Here is a 19,810-nt window from a genome sequence, read left to right as displayed (position 1 = left end):
CTAGGTTAGGGGTGGGTGGATTATCTGAGCCTTAAGTTGAGCATTTAATTAACTAAGAGATCAAGCACCTGCTGAGTGACCCAGAGTCTGTTCCTATGTGCTGGAGAAAACCCCAAGAGCTGAAGTGATGTTTTGTGGATACAGGCCTTGGTTTCATCCAGAAGGGAACCTGGGTGCCGAGTCCTGGGATGTCCAGAGCGAAGCTGCAGGATTAACACAAAGAGCACCTTAAGACAGAGCTTAAATATACCTTCTCTACACCCAGTACAAGGAAGCCTGATTGGAAGTGAGGCATACAGGTAGCAGTGAAACATAAAGAAGATCCATGCACTTTATTTGCACTTTGCCAGGCCTGTGAGCCAAAAAGTTAAACATACTAAAAAAATGAACAAAGAACCTCAGCTTTGTGAAAAACTGTTTAAAGTCCCTGTGAAATCAGGCTTAGTTTTCTGTTTTGAGTCATATTTCGTAACTGAAGGCTCCTTTTCTTAGTGGTTTCCACAGTTCTGTGCACGGGTGCCATCCCCATTTAATGACCTAGAATTATGTCTAATTGATGTTCTTCAGCTCTCCTTTCCCACACCATGGGGGGCAAGAAACTTTTCTCATGATAACAGTGACTTAGCCTTTTATTTTTGGATGTTCTCGTCTCCTACCCCTTTATGTCCTGACCTGAGGCCTCTTGATATCAATCTGTCCCATAGCACAGAAGCTAGGTGACTTGGCACATCCTGCATTCAGAAAACAGGTACCCAAAGGATGAAGTTCCCCTCACCTGGTCAGACTTTGGCATAGCAGATCCAATCCTAGTGAGGTGTCTATATCCCCTCCTCAAATCAGTATGGGACCAGAGGTACTTCCTAGGCACAAAATGGACTCATCCTGAACGTTTGAAATAGGCTAGGTGCATCATGCCCTCAAAAGTACTTATGTCAACACCAAAATAATTGTGGTATCTGAAGATACGGTGAAAGGAAGTATCAGGACCAGAGATAGATATGAAGCAGTGCAGAGAAGGGACACGACACTTAGCCTAACACGGCTCAAACGTGCCACATGAAGCAGCACAAAGAAAATAAGCATGTGCGAGTGTTACGACATCCTCTGCCCACCTAGTTCATCTGCATCAGTAAGTGCTTCAGATGACTTTTCAAATTTCTGCACCAAAATGGTCTCTCTGCTCCCCCTTTTTGCCAAAGCATAATCACGTAGTTGTGCTTTTTTGGCATTAGGCATGTATAGGGCATAGAGTAAGCTCTATTTCTCCAGCAGCCGCATAGCCAGCAGCTCCCACTTTGGCAGGAAAAATAAATAAATAAAAAAAAATCTGGAAAGTGCTATTTCTGTTTTGGCAACTTAAGCTGCCAAATTTAGTTGCTATGCGAGAAGTGAAAGCACTCGACAATCTGAGCCTTTTTTTCTCTGGACGCCAGTCACCGCTGAGCTGAGTCCCATGCTCTCGCACAGCGTGGTCACCAGCTCGGGTGAAGGTGCTTTTAGCTCCATGCGGGCCAAGCTTTCAGAGCTTCTCAAGTCGTGCATCCTACTGTTGCTCTGCCTGCCTGTTTTCCCTCAGACAGAGGCGGCGTGAAAGCAAAAAGCAAGTTGTGTCGCCTGTGCCACATGGGGGGAGAAAACATCCTCTAAGCGCTCCCCTCTCCCCGCGACTAGGAACATCAGACAGAGGAGAAATGAAAGCACGGAGCTAATAACAACACACAGTGTTCCTCTGGGGGACAACGCCACGAGGAAGCACACTCCCCCCAAGATGTCGGCGGGGAGGCTGAGGCGGCGCGACGTCACTTTCCGCCGCCCGCGCGCCGCCCCTGACGGCCGGCCTCCCACCGCCCGCCTCGCCCATGGCGGCGGCTGCAGCGGCGGCGGCCGGGGGGGCGGGAGGCGGCGGCGGCGCTTCGGCGGCGCTGGGCGACGGCGGCGCCATCGACTACTCGGTGCACGAAGCCTGGAACGAGGCCACCAACGTGTACCTGCTGGTGGTGCTGGCCAGCCTCGCCCTCCTCGTCTACGCGCGGCGGTAAGGGGAAAAAAAAAAAAAAAGGGAAAAGGGAAGGGAGGGAATGCGTGGCGGCCCCACGCGTGACCGTGCCTTGCCCCGCAGGAACAAGAGGAGGATCCTGCGCATCTTCACGCTGCCTCCTGCCGCGGAGACGCCGCCCGAGCCCAACTTCTACGACAGCATGAAGAAGATCCGCCTGCGGCAGCAGCTGGAGATGTACTCCATCGGTAAGGGTGCTGTAGGGCCGTGGGTGGGTCCTGCGTGGGGTGGCCCTGAGCCCGTGTCCTCGTGTGGTGGGGGTGCCGCGTGGGGCTGCGGCCCCCTGCACAGGGGTTCCGCAGGAGCACAGGGCGCCGGACTGAGGTGTGAGGAAGTACAGAGCGGGGGCGCAGTTGTCAAAACACAGCTGGTGTTGAAGGTAAAAAGAAATCCTAAGGCCAGGGATGTGTGAATGTGGCCAAAAAGTGGACATAATTGTAAAACTGCTGAGGACTGTGTGGGGAATCGAGTATTTCAACTTCATATGCTGAAAATAAATGAGAATTTTACCATACCACTAAGTGCCGCCATTCCCATCTTGCTGGATATCAGGATGGAGATGGGGAAGAGTGCTGTGGCTCTGATATTCCACAGGCCTACTTCACCAAAACACCTGTATTTGCTTCGCCACGTATGCACATGGCTTCGCCATGTATGCACACCTAGATGGAAAATGGGCAAGAAATATGTAATGAGTTGAAACTACCTTCTAAATGGAAAGATTCTTAATCCAGGCCACTGCATTCTGTACAAACAAAAAAAGGGCGTACTTCCAACAGAGGAATGCTCGTTGGTGTTGTATGTTGCACCACACACAACTCTTTGATCTTCCTTTGCCTTGCTAACCAGATTACTTCTGAAGTAAATGTTAGTATGTGGCTCCTATACTGTGGAGGAGATGAGCGCAGATCTGCTATGTGACTAACAAGTTGTTCAGGTTGCCTGTTGTAGTACTTCTGAAGCCATAGGCTTTAATTCTATTTTTTAATGAAATGATCTGAATGGATTTTTTTTTTGCCATTAACGTACAGAAATATTGCTGTGACACTACTGCTCAGACCTTCAAAGGGCACATGCTAAAGGACAAGTTCCTTGTGGTGACTGAGACCAGGCCTTGTGTACCAAAGCTGCAAAATTACTTTGTCAGATCTTAAATCTTTTTCTTGCTTGTTATCTGTATACATATATAACGTATATATTACGTATGTACTCATGCACGTACGTAAATGTATGTACATGTATATAATGAGTGTGATTTGTGCTGATCAGTGTTCCTTTTTTTCAGCACGGAAGTATGAACAGCAGCAGCAGCCACCAAAACAGACTGAAAGTGTACAGCTCTCAGTGGAGTGATGCCCACAGTTGTAGGAATGCAGGACTTATTTCCCGCGTTGATAATAGGAGTCAGTGTGGAGCTATTTTCAATGCCTCTTAATCAATACACAGCTGAAGGCAAGGGGGAAAGGAAAGGGACAGTCTTAAAAGCTTTGCTCACGGTAGCTTTTCTCTGAGCCCCCTGAAGTGAACTGAATGCCTACCAAAATATTCGGCATGGAAGTACCCGACACAGGACAGACCTGCTCAGAGAAGCCCCTGAGGGTGGAGAAGTGCTGTCTTATCGATGTTTACTGCCGGAACCTTGGAAATCAGCTCCTGCCGTCTCTGATAACAGTACCCAGGAGGAAGTAAGGCAGGACCTGCCTACCAGGAAACTGTTTGGTTCCTTGATCACGCATTGAATTTGCTGAACACTCAGTAAATGTGAGTGAAGATACTGTGTGGCCTTACCACCTAACGAGGGTAGAGAGCTTTGATAACCAGCAGCGGTGCTGGCCGTGGAGCAGATTGTGATCTCCACGTTGGTTTGTATGCAGTATTGTGAGCCTTTCTTTGAGACATTCCGAGAACTAAGAAGTACGCAGTGAGACGCAGGTGTAAAAGATGCTTGCAGCAAATACTGTAATGCTATAGCAATGGCAGTTAGGTAAATTTAGTCAAATTGGTTTAAAGAATAGGATTGTCTATGAACATTTGTGCGAACGGAAACACTACCAAAAAGCACAGGGTTTATTCAGAAGAGACATCACACCCTGGTTACTTATTTTTTTCCCCAAGTAAATCATGAAATCGGTTAATTTAAAGAATGACGCAGAAACAACTTTTTAATAAAAGCATCTAACCACGAAAACTACTCGAAGATGTATCGTGCTGTTCCTAAGTTCTGCATGAACAGGCTGGGGGTGAGCGGAGCACCCACAGTGCGGAGCCGGGAGCGCATGGTAAAGATTATTTATTTCCCAATTCCGTGCTAAATAGGTAAACCCTTGGCAGGCCGCGCCTGCAGCTCCGCTCGCCAAATGGCTTCCCCGAGGCTCTCTGTGCCTGGGGGGTGGGGGGGGGGAGCCGCCCGCGCCCCCCGTCAGCGCCCACCCGCCCCTACCCGCGGCAGGGCTCAGCGCGCCGCGCCCCCTCCCCGGAAACGGCGCCCTCCCCTCAGCGCCGACCTCACTTCCTGACGCCGCTTCCGCCTCCGGGCCGCGCCGGCTGCTGCTGGTATTGCTGCTGCTGGTACTGCTGCTCGTGCTGCTGCTGCTCGTGCTGCTGCTGCTCGTGCTGCTGCTGCTGCTCGGAGGGCGCCCGCCGCGCGGTGAGTGGGGCCGCCCCGCCCTCGCCCCTCCCCTCGGCGGCGGCGCGCGCGGGGGCCGTTGGCGCCCGGCCGTTGGCGGGGGGCGGCGGCGAGGCGGGAAGGGGCCGTCTGAGGAGAAAGCGGGGGCTCGGGGCGGGAGAATGGCGAGGCCGGCGGGGCGCTGCGGCGTGGAGCGGGAGAGCGTGTCGGCATCGGGCTGCCGGGGCTCAGCCACGCTGCCCGCCCACCCGGGGACGGAGATCGTCTCGGCAGCCGGGCGTTTCAATAAAGCAGCGTGTCACAGCGAGCCCCTGCGTGGGGCTGAAAGTCCGCCCCTCCGTCTGTGGGGAGTTATTGTACGGTTTTCCCCTCGGCTGAGCTGGGTAGTGATGTGTTACCCTGACGCGAGTGGAAAAAAAGAAGCAGGAGAGGGACTGTCAGGGAGTGCAGTGATAGGGCAGGGAGTAACACCTTTGAACAGAAAGAGGGTAGATTTAGATTAGATATTCAGAAGAAATTCTTTTCTCAGAGGGTGCTGAGGCACCGGCACAGGCTGCCGAGAGAAGCTGTGGATGCCCCATCCCTGGAGGTGCCCAAGGCCAGGCTGGATGGGGCTTTGGGCAACCTGGTTTGGGGGAGGGGGTTGTCCCTGCCCGTGGCAGGGGAGTGGAACTAAATGATCTTTAAGGTCCTTCCCAACCCATTCTGTGATCATATGAAGTGCGTCTATTGAAGTTCTGTCCCAGCAAAACTGTACCCTGTTTTGTTGGTTGTGTTACATTCCAGTTTTACAGTACACGTGGGACAGAAGGTGCAGTCAGGGCATAACTTTTCATATTTTGCCTCAGAGATGTCTGCATTGGCTTTCACCTGTTAGTTCGCAACGTTGCAGATAGCACAGAGACAATAGATTTTTGTATGTGCCAATTTACAGTAGTCAGGCTTGGAGGCATACACATGAACATATTTTCAGTCTTTGCTTATTCTGAATTATTAGGTATCTTGGATGGGAAAAGCTTATGACCTCTAAAAAAAATTGTGCTAAAGTTATATTTAGTCATGTTTATTCTCAAGAACGCTGTACAGAGGCAAATATTTATTTCTAGCTTACCCAATACTCTTAAAAAAGCTATTACAATATGTAGATTTAATGGTGTCTGATCGCACAAGGCATGTGAGGGAAGGCTTTCAGATCAGTTAGAACTTAGCATCTGTAAGGTAGTGTAAAAAAGCATTAGCAAGTAGCTGTCAGGTAAATCTCGGATGTTCTAGAGAATCTGACCGCTTTGTTGCTCCCGTGGGAGCTGCTGAACAGTCAGATCTTTGTAAAGGCAGTCTTCAAGTAGAGTTACAACCATGACTCTGTAATCTTATGTGAAAATTATAGTCTTCTGTTAAGTGGTGGAAGAGTCGGCTCTGTGCTCCTCGCTGAAATGTGGCTGGCTAGGTTTTGCACTCAGTGTTGCGAAGAGGATCAAAGCTTTTCAGATAGAGCTTTATAAATCCAATGACAAGGCTCAAGAGGGTCTTAGGTTTGTATAAATGATGAGTGCAGCTGTGTTTAAGGCCGAAGACATTGCAGACTCTGCAACCTGCGGGCTTTGTACTGAAATACCTTCTACCATGCCGTGAATACTTTGAGTTTCAATCCGGTCTGTGTTATGTGCCCGGATAGTAGGAACTGGCATGTGCCAGCTGGGACCAGTTGAGAACACAGCCTGTAACAGCTGCTGCGGTAACTCCTGGCCCTAGCAGTTATAAATTTCAGCAGTGTGATGCTCGGGTGCTGCTAAGGATGCTCTCGAACTTCTCTTCTGAAACTGGCTGATTGGTTGCGAGACCCGCAGAGGAAACTAGTGCTGTATTACTTGTACTACCGACAGCAGCAGAAGCTCTGAAAACCAGGAGGAGATCCCGGTGCCCTCGTCTGAGGACGGTTTGCAGGGAAGCTTCTTCAGCACAGTGCAGAATTATTCACTGAGAATATTCAAACCTGTGATGAATCTCTCTGTAATTATGTTTTGCATATATGATTAAGCAGCATTGGCCAAAAGCCTGGTGACAGCACAGGGCTCTGGAATGTTTCCCTGTTGCCTGAGCAGTTTATTCATGTTAGCTTACTTCCGTGAGCATAATCACTCCTTTTAAAGTCCTCCCAAACTCAGGAGTGCCGCCACTATTGGGCAAGCTGAAATTATACACGCTGCGGAGAGAAGGGTGGGTATGTTGCCACTCAACCTCTCCTTCAGAGGAAGTGAAAAGATTTTGCCTCAGCCCTAATTTCTACATTAAAGAAGTTGAAAATTGTCAGTACGTGCCTTCTTCAGTGAGGAAGGAGCATCTTGCTGGACAACGTGTCATTAATGCTATGATGTCTTTGGCCTGTTATGCCCGAAGAGCACAACAAGTGCTTGGAGGAGGCTTGCTGACAGAGTGCACCCTTCAGTCACAGGTGCTTAACTCAGAATCGGAAGCAGGGATCAAAAGGCATTCCCTCTTTCCTCCAAATGCTTGAGCTGTGTTTTAGTCACGGTGAGGAACCTGGGTGATGTGACCTAGTTTATTAACACGGCCACGCAAACAAAAACGCAGCACTTGATCTTGTCCTCAAGACAGGGCTGCCGCCGCAGAGCAGAAGGTTTCCGTGCCTCAGGCCCATGAGAATGGAGGTAAGATCCTTTACTTTGCAGCCCCATTTCTGTTGTGGCATGAACTCAGGGATAAGGAGCAAGCTTCTTGCAGCCTACCAAGCTTCATCCAAAATCAGTCTCACCAAAGGCAGTGGGAATCCTTTTGGCTAAGGGACAGATGCTGAATGCGACCAGAGATACTGGCAGAGCATTGTCAACACTGGCACAACACCCCAAAGCTGGTGGAAATGTCCAGTAAGAAACCTGATGCTGGGGAGTGGAAATTGGTGCTGCTTTTTCTGCAACAGAAGATAAGGGAGAAGAAGCAGTCCTGCTAAGAGCAAAAGGCTTAACTTGCCTAAATAACCTTTTTTTCAACTCTGAAACAAACAGAAAAACATTGATAAAACTTGTCAGTGCTTGGTCATCTCCATGAATTCTGTGTTTACATGGAAAGGGTGAAGAACCATTTTAAGAACGGAAGCGCTTTGCCTGATATTTTTTTGCAAGGAATGTCCAGCTTTGGGTGTTACTTTAATAAAAATAATTCCTGGTCTTTTTATGGAATACCTAAACTCTGGGCGTTACTTTAATAAAAATAACCCTGAACTCCAAGATTAACAGAATTGCTAAAAGGAGTTAGTTCTCAATGAGAAAAAACAAACTGAATTTGGAATTTCTGAACCAAGCCCTCGAAAGCAATTTGTGGCAAGACTCCAGAAAGAGGGGAAAAAAACCTGAACTAATTCTTATACAATAGCTATATGCCTTTATTCTTAGTTATAACTAGACACTTTGAAAAGTGATTCTCCCCTCGCAGGGGCCTAGGAATGAGATGTTTAGGGAGAACGGGGTTTAATTTTAATCTAACTGTAACATGGATTGTAAATCCTCAGAGGGGCTGCTCAAATTGGGGATTTGCTGAAACTGGAGTCAGAGAAAATGCTGTCTGTTTGTACACATGGATGAAAACTTCTTCAAAGTAGTTCCCTTCGGTTTCCATCAGGCTGTCAGACTCGCATGTGCTGTATCTGGTTTTAGATACCTACGATGTGTAAAAGGCACTCATGGATCTATAGCTTGCTGCTGAGAGAGACCCTGGTTAGGACAAGATTATAGAAACATTTGTTGTTTTTATAACAGAAGAGAAAGAGTATTTTGAAAAGACTCGGCCAGCAGGAGGGCTGTATCACTTTCCAAAATATCCTCTGGATCATCCCGAAAACACAGCTTGTAACATGCTTTTGACTGACGGCGTAGGGTGTGAAGCATAAATTCCTGGGTAGGAAAGATGGATGTTGGTTGTGCAACAGGAGACTCCATGTGATCTCGTTATTTATGGCACTTCTCTCAGATGTCTTTCTGTGAATAGAACAGCTGCTGTGAACCTGACCTGGTGCAGAGTACCCGCTGTATTTGAGCTGCTCTGTTTTACCGTTGCTCAGACCGTGCTCCCGTGAGCCACAACCAACTTAGGTGGTGACCCCAGTTGTAAAACGCGACTCGGGGAACCCTTCTACTGACTGCTGCAGAGCTGGAAGGAAGAAAGTGAGAAAATGGTCTTCCAGAGCTTTGGTTGGTGGACGTTAGGGAGCAATAGTCTAAGGCATCCAATTTTTTTATACTGTAACATCAGAGAAAGGGTGGAGTGATAGTAGAGGAAAAAGACTTGCTTTTTCTTTGCACAGGGAAGGTCGGGAGGGTGGAGGCAGAGGCTCAGGCTTTTCCAGTCTTATCTCTTCTTCGTGACCATCTCATTAAATGGCAGCAACCGTTGTTTATAGGAACTTTCCCTCCCTTTGGTGATGAACTGTGGCTTGCCTTGCGCTTGGTGTGTGGCAGAGCCATCGCTACCTAGATCCAAATCTACGGTCAGATAAGGCTTGGAATAACTGGTGTTTGTAGCACAACTAAATAACTGAGTTCACATGATCTGTAAGTGGCCAGCAGATTTTTTTCGTAGGCAAAGTATGTACTGCTTGTATTGCACATTTATTTAAAGCTATTATTAGCACAACAGATTGAGAATTCCAGCAGCCAAAAATACCTTTGTTGAGTCCATTAAAAGATTTCCGTACCAAAACTGTGCTTTTGTATCTGACAAACAGAAAGTATCACATCTTTTTGACTTGAAACTCAGTGACGACCCAAAGCAGTAAAAGTATTTATTGCACTTAAGGCCTCTGAGATTGCTTTTGCCAATGCTGATGGGAGAATAGTTCTCTGTCATTACTGTCTTCTCGTTCAACCTCAGCAAATCCTGACATGCCAAACGCAAACCACTGATCAGAGGTCCTGGAGAAGCTGGTGTGGCTGTGCTCTGAAACTTGTGGCTTGGACCGCAGCTTGAGTGGGTTGCCTAAGAGCATCGTAGAAGTACTCGGTTCAGTCTTTACAGATGTGAGCTGAAAGAACGGGAAGGCATTCACGGCCTCTAGAAAGGAAGTATTAAGATCACTGCTCGGGAGCAGAGTCTAACACTGCTGTGTGCCTGTTAAACATCATGGGGGAGTCGCTGAGGGTATGCAGCGGAGCAATTTAGCTGCCGTTATGAGACCTGTGATTTTGTTGGCTCCAGTCAGTAGATGGTAGACCTGTAGAGAGGAAAAAGCTGCACGGGGCAGCTTTATTCAATGAGCTGACGGTTGCCAAATAGTGCCTGTACCGGTGCTGTTAGCAGTGTTTTGATCATTAAAGAGCTCCATCTGCTTTCGGACCTCACGTTAAGGCTGGGACAGGAGTTTCCTCCTGACTGGTTCCTTGCCTGAAGATCCCTCTAAAGAGGGATGAAAAGGTGTAATTTGCTTTTTGTTTGAGGCAAAGAACTATCCTCTAGCCGTAATTTGCCAGTTCCAAGCCCATAATCAAAACACTTGTGGTAAAACAGCATGGTGTTTCTCAGAGATGCTGTAAAAACTCTTTCATCTCTTTGGAGGGCTGTGAGATACTCCCGTGAGACATCATCCAGACCTCCTCTTTCTCTCCTGGGGACTTAGGGGTTACCAACCTGTGGTCAGGCGCCCAAAGTTTTAGCTCCAGGAGCTGGGAGGGGAAAACACAGCCCACATTACTGAGAGGAGAACTGTGTTTTGGGGGGCCAAAACCTCGAGGCTGCTTTAACATTCTCTCCTCTCTGTCTGCTGCTCGTATGTGTAGCTGTAATTTTTGTTTTCACCAAACTTTTGTTGAGTGAAGGTGTGGCTTTATACCTTGATGCCTCTTGCAAGTGTTGCATTAGCAGGAATGGCAGTGACTAATTGCCCTGGGGCTGTAGTGAGTACTTGGCGTAATAATCCGCATGAGTGCATCCTCAGCTCCTCCGTAAGTAGTGACCCAGGCTGAAGTTAGTGCACAGAGGAACCTGCAGCCCTCAGGAATACTGTTCAAGAGCAGGATGGGATGGGTTTTGCTCAGCTGGAGTTCTTTATTCAGGCATGGAGGTGGGAGGGGAGCTCTTTGCTCAGAGGGAGAGGTTCCTGCTCGACCTTGGAAAGCCGGGGATGGCGTGCTGCTTCTCTGCTCTTTTAGAACTGAATTTCTCAACATCTCAGGGGGGTTCAAAGAGCACAGCACTGGGCGAAACAGTTTGCTTCTACGGGTGGCATATCTTAGGTGGAAAAAGTCAAAACGGGGAGTTTGTAAGCGGGTAGGGGCTTGTGAAATTTGGATGGAGCTGCCAACCTCCACCAGATCCCAGAAACTCTGCTTATAGAAATCTCACTGGCTAACTAATAAAGTTGCTAAATTGCAGCTTAAAGGCCCGCAGATCCTGTTCCTGCTCTGTACCAGAAAGCAGCATGGCACAGTAGCTTGTGCTGCAAGCCAGCTGGAGCCCCAGGAAGGAGCAGAGGTGGTTAATAGTTCCCATAGTGCAAGAACAAAGGGATGTTAAATGAAATAGAAAATCAGTACATTTGAAACTGTGTGCAATTATGCCACATGATATTATTGAGGCCAAAAGTTTAGTCAGATCCCAAGCAGACCTGGACATTTATATATATGATGACAATAGCCAGAGTTGCGGTAAATAGGATTAAAAATAAATTAGGGATATAAACCTTCATGCTAATTGATGAGGTCAGGAAGGAATTTCCCCTCTGGGTGAATCGCACCATTGTTCACTCCCGGGAGCTGCTCCACCTTCCGAAGCATCTGGTCCCGATCACGATCACGGTAGGCACAACTCTCAGGCAGACGGACCAGAACCTGACCTGTCCTGGCAGTTCGCAGCAGACACTCCCTGGGCAGGATTTTCTTGAAAAGGATTGAGAAGCATTTTGTGGTGTGGTTGGTTTTCTTTTTTTTTTTTTTTTTTTTTAAGGGTTTCCTGAGGCCACCTATACTGCAGCATATGTCTGCTTTTCCAGCTTCTCCGTGGTGAAAGGTGACAATTGTTGACTGAGTGCCTTTAAGGATGCCAGAGGACTGCTTGCCAACACGTTGGCCACAGCCCATGTGAAAATGGAAACTAGTATGAGCACCTAAAGCATCACTGTACTGCCCCGTAGATAAAAAGTAGCTCTGTGAGTACCTGAGCTAGTGCAGGCGGGTTTTCTGGCAGTTTCCTCAGTTTTGGTGGCACAGGTCTTTTGTAGGAGAGGAGCACCTGTGATATCTCTGTCCTTTTCCATCAGAGGTGGTTGAAATTGGCCTAACAATGTACGTGACTGTGCAATGGATAGTTGGCGTGGTTATTTAAGTGTTGTTTCCTGGGGAAACAAGGAAAAGTACCAGTCCTGCAGGCAAGTTGTTGTGGAATATTTCTCCCCTCAAAGAAATTAAGTACATGAACAGTTACACCAAATCCTCTGGGCGTGTGTGCCTTTAAAACATGTGCTGTTCTATCTAAAGATGTTCCCCAAGGTATAAGGGGAAAGCTTCCTTGCCAAAATGTAGTAATTGAATTAATAGCCCAGGAGGTTTCTGTGTTTTGTTATCGAGCTACAAAATTCCCCTGCCAGCGTTGGCTGCTCTGAAGATCAAAGTTAGAAGCACCAGCCTGCCACTACATTGTCTCTTCAAAAGAAAACCGAAAAATTCCTTGGTTGTTTCAGGCTTCCAGGTGACAGCCGGCGTCAGATCTTTTTGACATTTAGGTTCAGCTACAAATATTAATCTTTTCCTGCAGTTCTCTGCATGTAACAGTGAGCAGCGGAGATGTCTTGTAATCTCTGTTGTGCAGATGCTGAGTGTAGACACCTGATTAATGAGTGAGGATGTCGATAATTAATTGAATTAATTGTCGCCAGATCATTTCTGGTGCTCAGAAATGATACGGAGCTACGATGATTACGAAACAGTGAAATTATGGTTTCTGTTTCTTGTATACAGTGATCAATATGGTAAAAAAAACCTGAGGATCACTGGGGTAGAAAATAATTGGCCGGTTATCTGGGTATGTTCTGGGTGTCCTGCTGACGGGACGCGTGTGGCTGCCTCTGCTTTTGTACTCTAAGCTCTTAAACCTGTGGTGGCTGCCTTTTCTGAGTAGGGAATAGCGTATTTGGGAATAGCAGCCATCATCACCGAGGCACAGGCTTTCAGGGCTGTCTGCTTCGTAAGCACTTTTGAGGGAAAGGACTTCTTGAAGAGGTCAGAAATGAGGGAACGCGTATTTTTCTTTGACATACAATCCCTGCGCAACGCATACATTTCTGTCCAGTTACTTAACAGCTATTGTTCCTGCAATACCCAGAGTGCTGGCAGAGGGTTTCTCGCTTTGACCGTCCAAGGCTAACTTATCTTCTTTGCTGTAATGTGCAATAACCGCAGCCAAGCCTGTCGGTGCAGGGACAGGACTGTCCCTGCAGCTGTCCCTCCTTGCTAGCAGGACACCAGCCTCACTTCGTGGAGAGGAGTTGATGCAGGGCAGCGCTGTCCTTCCGAGCAAAGTGTGCCAGTGTACAGAGAGTGCTGCTTCAAGGGCTTCTGCAGAAGGGAGGAGGATTTCGGATGGGAGGTGGAATTCTGAGCATTTGAGATGGGAGCTGATAAGAGGTGGGCTCTGCTCTGCCTCTGCTCGGAGGAGGTTTTGGTGCTTGTACTTGCTTAGAGACGGCCTTAACCCTAACAGGGAGGGATAAAATGGCTTCCGCGCTTCTGTCTCGCAGGGAGCTGGCTCGCAGCCTGGCTTTGCTGCCTGCTCCTTTCTCCTAGACCCCTCGGTCAGTGCTCGGGTAAGATCCTGAGGCAGGCAGAGGGCTTGGGCTGCTCACCCTGGGTGCAGGACGGCCGTGTGGCAGCCGTATGCTGCCGTTCTGTTGTTAGGCGCCCAACAGCGCTGCTCTTGGCTTTGGGCCCGCTTGATCCCAGGCTCTGGGCGACGGAAGGTCTGTCAAAATGAAGCATTATTCCCCCATTATACCAAGGAAATAGATAGGTGGGGAGGACCCCTCCACTCCACCCCGCAGCTTGAGGATGTGATTTTGGGGACAAAGGCTGAAAATAGCTTAGGCCTTGATCGCCTTGTAGTGAGAGTGCTGCGATGCAGAGGAAGCGCCTCCTCAGCTAGCTGCAAAGTGTGTAAAAATGCACATGTCCTGTGGATGTTGTGTGGCTTTAGGAGCACTGGGGAAAGGAAAAGAGAGGCTGACATCCTCACTTCTCATATCACCTGTGGGCTAGAGACCTCTGCTTACTTGTGCAAACAGGTCCTGTGTAAAGATAACTGGCACTGTTCTCGGTATGGGTAGGTCAGTAGGTGGGTCAGCAGCTTCCTGCAATGGAGCTGGCTGCTGCAGACAAGTTCAACAGCCTTGGCACCCAAAGAGGCTTCCCACGGTACATAAGGCTAGCTAGCACAGGATTGCTTCTGCTCATCCTGCTAGGAACGGAGGCATGAATGAGGAGGTTTCATGATGATGATGAGGTTTCATGATGAGGATGAGATTTCATGATGAGGAGGAGGTATCACCAGTTACTTACCCCAGCTGTGGCACTAGGTGCTCACGCACCTAGTTTGGTGAAACTTTTGTGAAAGGAAGTCTATTTCCTAAAAGGAACTTGGATGACAGTTGGGATTTTATTAAAGACACAGAGGCATATTATTATTCATCTTTCCTTGCTTCATCCCTGTGATGTTTCCTGTTTTGCTTCTTGAGATACAGGTGTCATGATGAGGAGCTTCTCAGAAACAGAAGTGGATGATGATGAGTGGAGATGAAGAAATCATACATTTAAGAAGTTGGCTCAAGTTTCCGTTACAGGCATGGAAAGTTTCTGAGACCAAGCCATGCGAGAAGAACATGAGTAAAGAAGAGGGAGATGTAGACCCAGACTAGAAGGGATTGCAGGATTTGAGAGGACGCTGCACAAACATCACGTAGTTTGCTTGCTTATTCATTCACCTGCACCCCTGGATTGTAATACCTTGCTTGCCTATCTGTTTGGAAGTTGAAAAATCCCCTCACATCTGTGTCTTTAATATAATCATGGCTTCAAGCTTGTTTTAGGAAGAGCATAACATCACTGTGGTTTTATTTGTGGATTAGATAGCTGCTGCTTTGTACTTGAATTCCATTTTGGTTTTTTTGTTGATACATATGTCGAGTAGGGAGAAGATCGGACCATGACAGTTACAAAATAGGAAATCAGGGGTTTTGCTTGCATTTAATAAACAGCCTTTTCCTAAAAAGCGTGACAGGTGCATAAGTCAAAGAAAAAAAAAGATAGTGCTGACCTTCTGATTTGAGTAACCTTATAATATTGTTGTTAAGCTATCCTTAGACAGATAACATAATCAAATATTAATCAGTTCAGTCTTTTTTTATTTGACTGTTGCTCTCAAAAACATTCCAGGTAGGTAAGATGTTTTGGCAGGGCTGTGGGGTGTTAAGTGCAGATTACGTTCTACTGAGTCAAGAGATAGCTTTTACAGAGGTAGTTACTGGAAAATCTTGGCTATTACTTGAAGTATCTTCCAAGGAAATACTACCCATGCTATCCAGCAAGTTGTAGTAAGTCTCTGATACAGAGTTATTAAGACTTTGATATTTATGTATTTAAAATTTTAACGTTAAATATGATTTCCTATGTTGAGCAGTGCTGCTGGTAGAAGCAAAGAGTATCTTTGTTTTTCTTACAAAGTCGTATCTGGCCTTTTATTCTTAATAAAAGGCTACGGTTATTTTTGCATTCTGGCTGAATATTTGGCCTTTAAGAGTATATAATTACATGCAAGAGTAAAAGCAGTTGTTAAAGGACTGTTTTTTTCTAATGAAAATAGTTTGAAATCATATAATTTTTGTTGCTTCAGAATAGATGTGATTAGCATGTTGGAAACAGTTTTGCAGTGGATATAAAGGGAACAGTTGAGAGACAGTGGCTGAGAATGTGTCCAGCTATTTTTGTAGATGACTGTTATATTGTAACTCTGGGTCATTTTTCCAATCTCTTTACTTAGATCTTTCCATATAATCGAATGGCTAAATTATACTGAGATAAAAAAGCTATTTGCACTTCGTAATATTTCTATTTTAAAATAGGTGTTATTGTACTAATTGATAAGTAAACCACAATGACTGTGAGAAAATCCTGGCCTATATTATTACTTTCATAGACAATTTGATATGGGATAGTACTGTCTGTATACTATAAAAATGTTTCCATGGATTTTTAGCTGCTGAAACTGAAATCAATAAACTTCAGTTACTGTTGTTGACTGGAACAAGCAGACCTGAACATTTCTCTTTTCTTCGCATTACCTCTGACTCTGCGTGCATGTAGTGTTTCCCCAGCATTCTGCCTTGCGTGGTGTGTGCCTTGCTCTGGTGGGCTCGTGGGGTGCGGGTTTCTGCATGTTACTCTGGAAGGCTTTCCTGCTGGAGAGCCATGTCTTGGAGTTTGTGCCATGAAATTCTCCTTATGTGTTCTGAGTAAGTCCCAGGATTAGTAGATTAGCCGATGGGACCATTTTTATATATTCTTTAATTTCAAACACATTTGTCAGTAGCTGATGGTCATGTTTTGAAGTAGTTACATAGTAGTCTCCTACCCGAATCTCATGTTAGATTAGCAACCTCAGTGTATTCCAGAATTGAATGTACTTGAGTGAAAAGTATGTTCTAAATTCTGGATTACTTCGGAGAACGGAAAATGACTTTTGCTCAGTTGAGAAAACTTTAAAATCAAAAAGGATCACATTTATTTTAAAACCCTGCTATGTCCTATTCAAAGGAAAAAATACTTGCAATATAACCCAAACGTATTGTAATCTGTGTAGCTACTAGTATTACATGAAGTGATTCAACTGAGTTCACATCTGCAGAAGAAAACAAGCAGTTTTCTTTTAAAGAAAACAAAAACCGAACTGCAGGAGGTAATTGGTTAAACACTTGGAGAAAGTGTTGATTGAAATATTAAGCCCTTTGTGGGAGTGAAGTATTGCACGGTTTCAGAGCAACTGTTTTCTTCACATCATTTTATTCATCGGTTTCAGTTCAATATGTAGTTAATTCAAGGCTGGGGAACTGATTGACAGTTGTAAAAATGGCATAATTAGTTTTCCCTTTTTAATTTCTGTGTAGAAGAGATACGAGAGGAAATGACTTTGACTGCTGAAGGTCTCAGTGACCAGAAACAACCAGTTATTTATTAATGATAGATTTTTTGTTTAATGCTTTAAAAGAAAAAATATTCTATCTACCTTTTTTTGTAAGCATTTGATGTTCTTTACAAGCTCATCCGCTTGCTCATTTGTTTTGTGGATAACAGTGAATCATTTTTCCTTGCCAGTACCACAAAGGAGGCAGTGGTCCCTTCCAAATCCTACAAGAACCGTGCTTCACGCTTGCCCCTTTTCTCCAGAGGACCCTCTTCGTTTGGCGTTGTCATCATACTGGCTGCCATAGACCTCATTTTATTTATTTTTTATGTCCTTTTCTCCCTTGGACACTTGCAGGGCCGTGCCAAGGTGCACGTTCCTCATGTCAGGCAGGTGCAGAGAAGTCCCAGTCCAAGCTGTGGTGAGCACAGCAGAGTCCTAGCACGGCCAGCTCTGATTTTCACCCTTCCCCAGAAAGGCAGGGAGGAGGGGAAGGATCCTCCTAGGATCCCCTTTGCTGTTTCTGACCTCTCTGCAGCATCCACGCTGTCTTTCTTCCTCTGGGCAGGTTCTGTAGTGCATCATCACCACCAGCACAGCTTAGCTATAGACACCTTTTTAAGAGGCTGAGGCATACCAACCGTTGATGCTGTTAGCTGGTGCCATGTACTCGGAGAAATATCTTCTACCTTAATGACTTTCTTTTCTCCTTATAGCCGCTATGTCAGCAAGCAGAGAAATTCTAGCTGTTCGAGCTCTTGCCGAGGAGAATACACTCGTCAGTTCACTGGAGGCAGCGTGTCCCGTTATCCTGCCCCTGCCTCTAGGAATGCTCCATGTGCTCCACCAGGACATGGGCACTGGACCGCTGAAACACAGACGCTGATGTTACCAGGGCTTGCTCCCAGGTTAGAAAAACCCCAGATAAAACACGGAGCCATCTCTCCACGAGCAGTCCTTCATCTGAGGGACAGTTCTTGATACAAGGTCTGTGACCAACCCGTTATATTAATCTGGCCTGTAGGTCAGCCTTTTATGAGGTTTTCAGTGCTAGCTCTAGCACAGGAGCTACTATGGAGCTTTGGGGGGAAAGAAACCTGTTGGGTGCCAGATGCTGTTCCTCGTGTGGTCAGGATGTGCTAGGCAGTGTGAGGAGGGAGCTGTCTCTGGTGACAGAAGTCCCATTTGTGGCTTGGACCTGTCTCCAGACAATATTGGGCCCTGCGTGTGTCATCACCAGGTTCCTAGGGGTAATATTTGGCTCCTATTCCAACAAAATAAAGCCATGACCACAGATTTCAGTTGGTGTTTCATTGGTGTTTCCACCTTTATATCTTTATTACTGCAACACTCCTAGGAAAAAAAGGCAGAAGGTATTGCCCTGATCTACCGCATACCTCTGAGGGTCTTCATCCCTCCTCTCTATGTTTATATGGCTGTTTCTTTCCTCCTTTTGGCAGTCAGCTAGCGCCTTTTAGCAGTGCCTGGTCTGTCATGGTGGACACGCTGATTTTGGAGGATGCCATTGCAGGCCAGCCAGGAGGGTTTGACATGTTGGTACCTATTCACTTACTCCAGCTCCCTCTTAAGAGAAAGGGTCGCTGGGTCAGGGGAGCCCCAGGGCTCTCTAGTAGCTCAATGGGAAAGGATTTCACAGCAGTCATCTTCTGACACCCCACATGAAATGAGAACGGCAGGCAGTTTGGGGCTCGAGGTGTCACATTTCCTTTATCTGAAAACTCCCATTGTTGATTTCTGGCAACTTCATTCTGGCTTTATACCAAGGGGATCTTTGCATAAACCTCTGAATTTGCAAAACGCTGACTGGGTTTCCAAATTGCCACAAGTGTTTCAGAGGCAGTTGTGCTCTGCATTCAGTCAGTGAAGCTCCATCATTAGTTCCGAATAATGCTGCTGGAGTTGTCAGCAGCAGCCAGGGTGTTTGGAAGCGCCTTGCCCACGTTAGATACTTCAGAGACGGGGACTGAGGAGTGGAGGTGGCTAATAAAGCCCAGGGAGACTCAGAGCAGCAGATCACCCATTCCGTGGTGCTTAGCGTGCATGTAGGAAGCCCAGGCTGGTGAATCAGCCAGAGCTGGGCCAACACAAGTCCTGTTCCCGGCATTAACGGGGGCAGTGCTTGAATCAGTGTTGGCCAAAGCCTTGCTTCTCCAGAATGGGTTTGCTGCCTTTGAACTCCTCCTGGCTCAGCTCAGGCTTGTGCTGTGGCAGGGGCTGGAGACAGCCTTGCTCTCCCAGCCCACGCAGCATCCGGAGCCTCTGTCTTCTTCTGTGCCAGGCTTGGCCTCCAGCAGTTCCAGTTGTGGCTTCCTCCTTTCCATTTTCCCAGGGCTCGCTCGCTCAAAAGACAAAGCGTGGCTTCGAGCAGAGTCACGCTCTGCGCTACGGCAGCTCTCCTTGCCTGTTCATGTAAGTACAGCAAGCTCACCTTGACCATTGGTAACAGATGTCTCCTCCTTGGGGTGGCCTGTCCACTCTGGGAGCCCAAGGGCCTGCTGGAAAAAAAAAGGTTTGCAAGACAGTGTGGCAGTGTGGCAGAGTTCAGAGCCATGAGAAAGCCCACCCTAATTTTTTGCTTCCTCAGAGCGGAGGTGTCAGTCCATCCCTGATGGCCAGCAGCTTTTTAATTTTTATATCTACAATATCAGGCTTTCCAGATGGTCCCTGAGATTGTTTACCTCACGGTGAAATACAGAGACGTCTCTTTCTGTTTGGAAATTATCCCAAGAGATAACAATGTGTTGGAGCTTGCCACCCAACGTGCAAAAGCAGATGTTGATCGGAGCAGGCTCGTTCCAGCTCGAGCAGTGCTTGTGGCTTTGCTCAGGAGTGTCTCCAGGTCTGATATCTGCCGAAGAGATGTTCGGAGCCACCCACCTTCATTTCTCCTTTATCGCCATCCATTTGCTCTTCTGGCTTTGCAGACTGAGAGGAGA

General features: G+C 47.0%; 2 protein-coding genes across 7 annotated transcripts in view; both read left to right on the top strand.

The window, feature by feature from the left end:
• The first annotated feature begins 1,821 nt into the window (after positions 1-1,821).
• SMIM19 (small integral membrane protein 19) lies at positions 1,822-4,247 on the top strand. The gene is made up of 3 exons (XM_048049749.2): positions 1,822-2,035; positions 2,120-2,244; positions 3,342-4,247. Exons 1-3 carry the CDS (start codon positions 1,860-1,862, stop codon positions 3,407-3,409), a joined length of 369 nt encoding a protein of 122 aa, XP_047905706.2. The 5' UTR covers positions 1,822-1,859; the 3' UTR covers positions 3,410-4,247.
• A 306-nt stretch (positions 4,248-4,553) lies between these two features.
• The window catches only part of SLC20A2 (solute carrier family 20 member 2), a 55,989-nt gene continuing 40,732 nt past the window's right edge, over positions 4,554-19,810 (top strand). For 3 of the 6 annotated variants that reach the window (XM_066996278.1, XM_066996277.1, XM_066996273.1), the window contains exons 1-2: positions 4,554-4,703; positions 14,419-14,633. The gene's annotated coding sequence lies outside the window, so the exon portion shown is untranslated. Of the gene's footprint in view, positions 4,704-5,329; positions 7,352-14,418; positions 14,634-19,810 lie in introns of those variants that run through there. The other 3 variants (XM_066996274.1, XM_048049727.2, XM_066996275.1) reach the window with 3 other exon arrangements.

Source organism: Anser cygnoides, chromosome 4 (assembly GCF_040182565.1).
Source record: "Anser cygnoides isolate HZ-2024a breed goose chromosome 4, Taihu_goose_T2T_genome, whole genome shotgun sequence".
In the NCBI taxonomy this organism is placed as follows: domain Eukaryota; kingdom Metazoa; phylum Chordata; class Aves; order Anseriformes; family Anatidae; genus Anser; species Anser cygnoides.
This window is presented reverse-complemented; position numbering and strand designations above follow the sequence as displayed.